General features: G+C 42.7%; 1 protein-coding gene across 1 annotated transcript in view; it reads left to right on the top strand.

Annotated features, from left to right (window-relative positions):
* Positions 1 to 432: 432 nt before the first annotated feature.
* NMD3 (NMD3 ribosome export adaptor) overlaps positions 433 to 2,491 on the top strand; it is a 27,934-nt gene continuing 25,875 nt past the window's right edge. The window contains exons 1-3 of the mRNA XM_011379807.2: positions 433 to 583; positions 1,108 to 1,164; positions 2,066 to 2,200. Coding sequence (XP_011378109.1) covers positions 1,121 to 1,164; positions 2,066 to 2,200 — 179 coding nt within the window. The 5' untranslated portion in view covers positions 433 to 583; positions 1,108 to 1,120. The remainder of the gene's footprint in view (positions 584 to 1,107; positions 1,165 to 2,065; positions 2,201 to 2,491) is intronic.

Below are 2,491 nucleotides of genomic sequence, written 5' to 3' on the forward strand. Positions count from 1 at the left end.
TAACAGACTTCTCAAATGATTATGCCTTACATTTTTTTCTTTCACCTATTGAATATTCATTTTGAGCATTTAGGATGTGGCAGGCATTAGGTCATGATGTGAACAAAACAAAGGCACTATCCTCCATGGAATTTCATTTCTTTGTGTAATGTGGTACTGTTTACAGATAACTTACATAATCATTTAACCAAGAAACAAGCTCCCTATCAGGATATCTGAAAAGCGGGCATGGATGGTTTGGAGTGAACTCTGTCCCGGGAAAATCGGAAAAGAAGATAATCCAAGAGAGGAGATGAAAAGTAAGTGTAAGTCTCAGGCACCAATAGGACGAGGGAGCTCGGGGCCTTTTTTTCAGGCTCCTTCCCAGCTGTCAGGCCTTCCCGCCCCTCCGCTCGCCTGTGCCTGCCCCTTTCGCCGTCTCCTCCCGCCCCTTTACTCGCGTCTCTCGGCCCGCGGGATTTGGAGTTCTTCTCTCGCGAGATCTTCATTGTACCGGAACCGACTGTAGTAGTGGCGGAGGCGGCCACAGGGTCTGTTCTGTTGCGGTGTTTCAGCAAATCTGGGTCTTGCCCAGGGGCACTAAGTAGGTTCTGGGGGCCGAGAACCGGGCTACTGTCTCAAGGGATCCCTGAGGGGAGAGTGGGGCGGATTCCCTGGGCTTGGGCCGGCCTCTGCCCGCGTGCGCGCCGCGTGTGCGCAGCTGCCGGGTCTGGGTGGGTGGCCCGCGGGCGCAGTGACATAGTCCGGGGACTCCTGCAGCGCTGACCCCAGGCATGGCCGCTGCAGGGGTTAGGGTTGGGGTGTTCGGAGCGGCCGAGGCCCGCACTAATCCTGCCCTGGGCCCTCTGGGGTTGGTGTCCTGGGGACGCCTGAGGTCAGCTGCCGAGTTTAGTGGCCCAAAGGTCTTGCAGATGGGAAACTACGAAATTTGCTTGGTTTTCATGATTAAAGAAGTTACTTCTTCCAGAGTTACCAAATGGAATTGGTTTTTCTTATTTGCTGCTTTACGAGGCTTGGCTTCCTTATTCAGAGAGGCAGAAAGATGTTTTGTACAAATAGGCGAATAGTCAAATGACTTAAATCCCACTATTCTCTTTTTAAAACCAGGGCATACAGAACAATGGAGTACATGACAGAATCCGCTGACCGCACCCCTGGACACATGTGAGTCGCACGTCTCTTTTCCCCAATTACCTTTACATTTTAAGATGTTAAAGTGAGTCTTTGAAACTTACCGTCTAAATTTGGGAAAGCTTTTTTTTGAAACCGGGGGGGGGGGGGAATTTTTTTGTCTTAAGTGAAAGGATACGAAAGTCTATTTCCTGAGAAAATCGAATTCATTTTCACTTGGGAAGTTTGTTGGAGTAGTAAATATTCGCTTTGAGTGTTAATATATTTATCATACATTCTAGGTTTGCACTGTTCAGTACGATATACATTAGCCACATGTAGCTATTTAAAAAGTAACTAAAATGAAATAAAACTAAGTATTCAGTATCTCAGTCGTTCTAGTCTCGTTTCAAATCCTCAGTAACCACATGTGCCTAGTGTCTACTGTATTGGACATCACAGATTATAGAACATTTCTTTTGGACAGCATCAGTGATTTTTAAACATTTTCTGCTCCCGATATACCTAGAATCATGATACTCCCATCAGTGTACTGAATAACTATATGATACTCTTTCTATCCTTTAAAATTTTTCTGCTCTGGGTAAATGTTTACATTTTGTTAGTCCTTGTCCTATATTGAGGCTTTAAAAAAAATTGCCTTTGGGTTGTAAAGCTATCTAATGATTATTAGAAATAATTTAGATTCTGTAGACCCTTCGAAAATTGGCCATATTTTGAGGATTTTTGGAATTGTGGCCATCCTTGTTTTTTTTTACCTTAGTATTCAAAAGTTGTTCTTCACTACTGCATCTTCGAAGATTGCTCTCAGTCAGTCTTTGAAAGAGGGCAGATTATGGCCTAACTTTAAAGTTTTTGCTTGTTTGACGGTGTTTAAATTTAACTGGTGAATTTATGAAATCTAATTGAAAAACTATTGCTTTATTTATTTAAGCTTGTGCTGCGAGTGTGGTGTCCCAATTAGTCCAAATCCTGCCAATATTTGTGTGGCCTGTTTGCGAAGTAAAGTAGACATCAGCCAAGGCATTCCAAAACAGGTCTCCATATCTTTCTGCAAACAATGTCAAAGGTATGGTGTGGTACTATTTATCCTACTTAAAGTTGAGATCGATATATAGGAGAGCCACCAGGATATGCTGAGATTGCTAAGATACATAAATAAAGTGCATGTAATTGAGATTTAATTTTTATGTTGGTGTTGCCAATGATTTTAGAATTTGCAATTTTGTACTTTCCTAGTTTGCCCTGCTAATCTGGTGAAGATAGTGTAAAGGTATTTGAATCTATTCTTTTTCTGTTAAGAGATTAATGGGTGCGATGTATACAGTTAATAGTGAATTGATGTTGTAAGGATGAGAGC

This window comes from Pteropus vampyrus, unplaced genomic scaffold, assembly GCF_000151845.1.
Source record: "Pteropus vampyrus isolate Shadow unplaced genomic scaffold, Pvam_2.0 Scaffold12, whole genome shotgun sequence".
Lineage (NCBI taxonomy): Eukaryota > Metazoa > Chordata > Mammalia > Chiroptera > Pteropodidae > Pteropus > Pteropus vampyrus.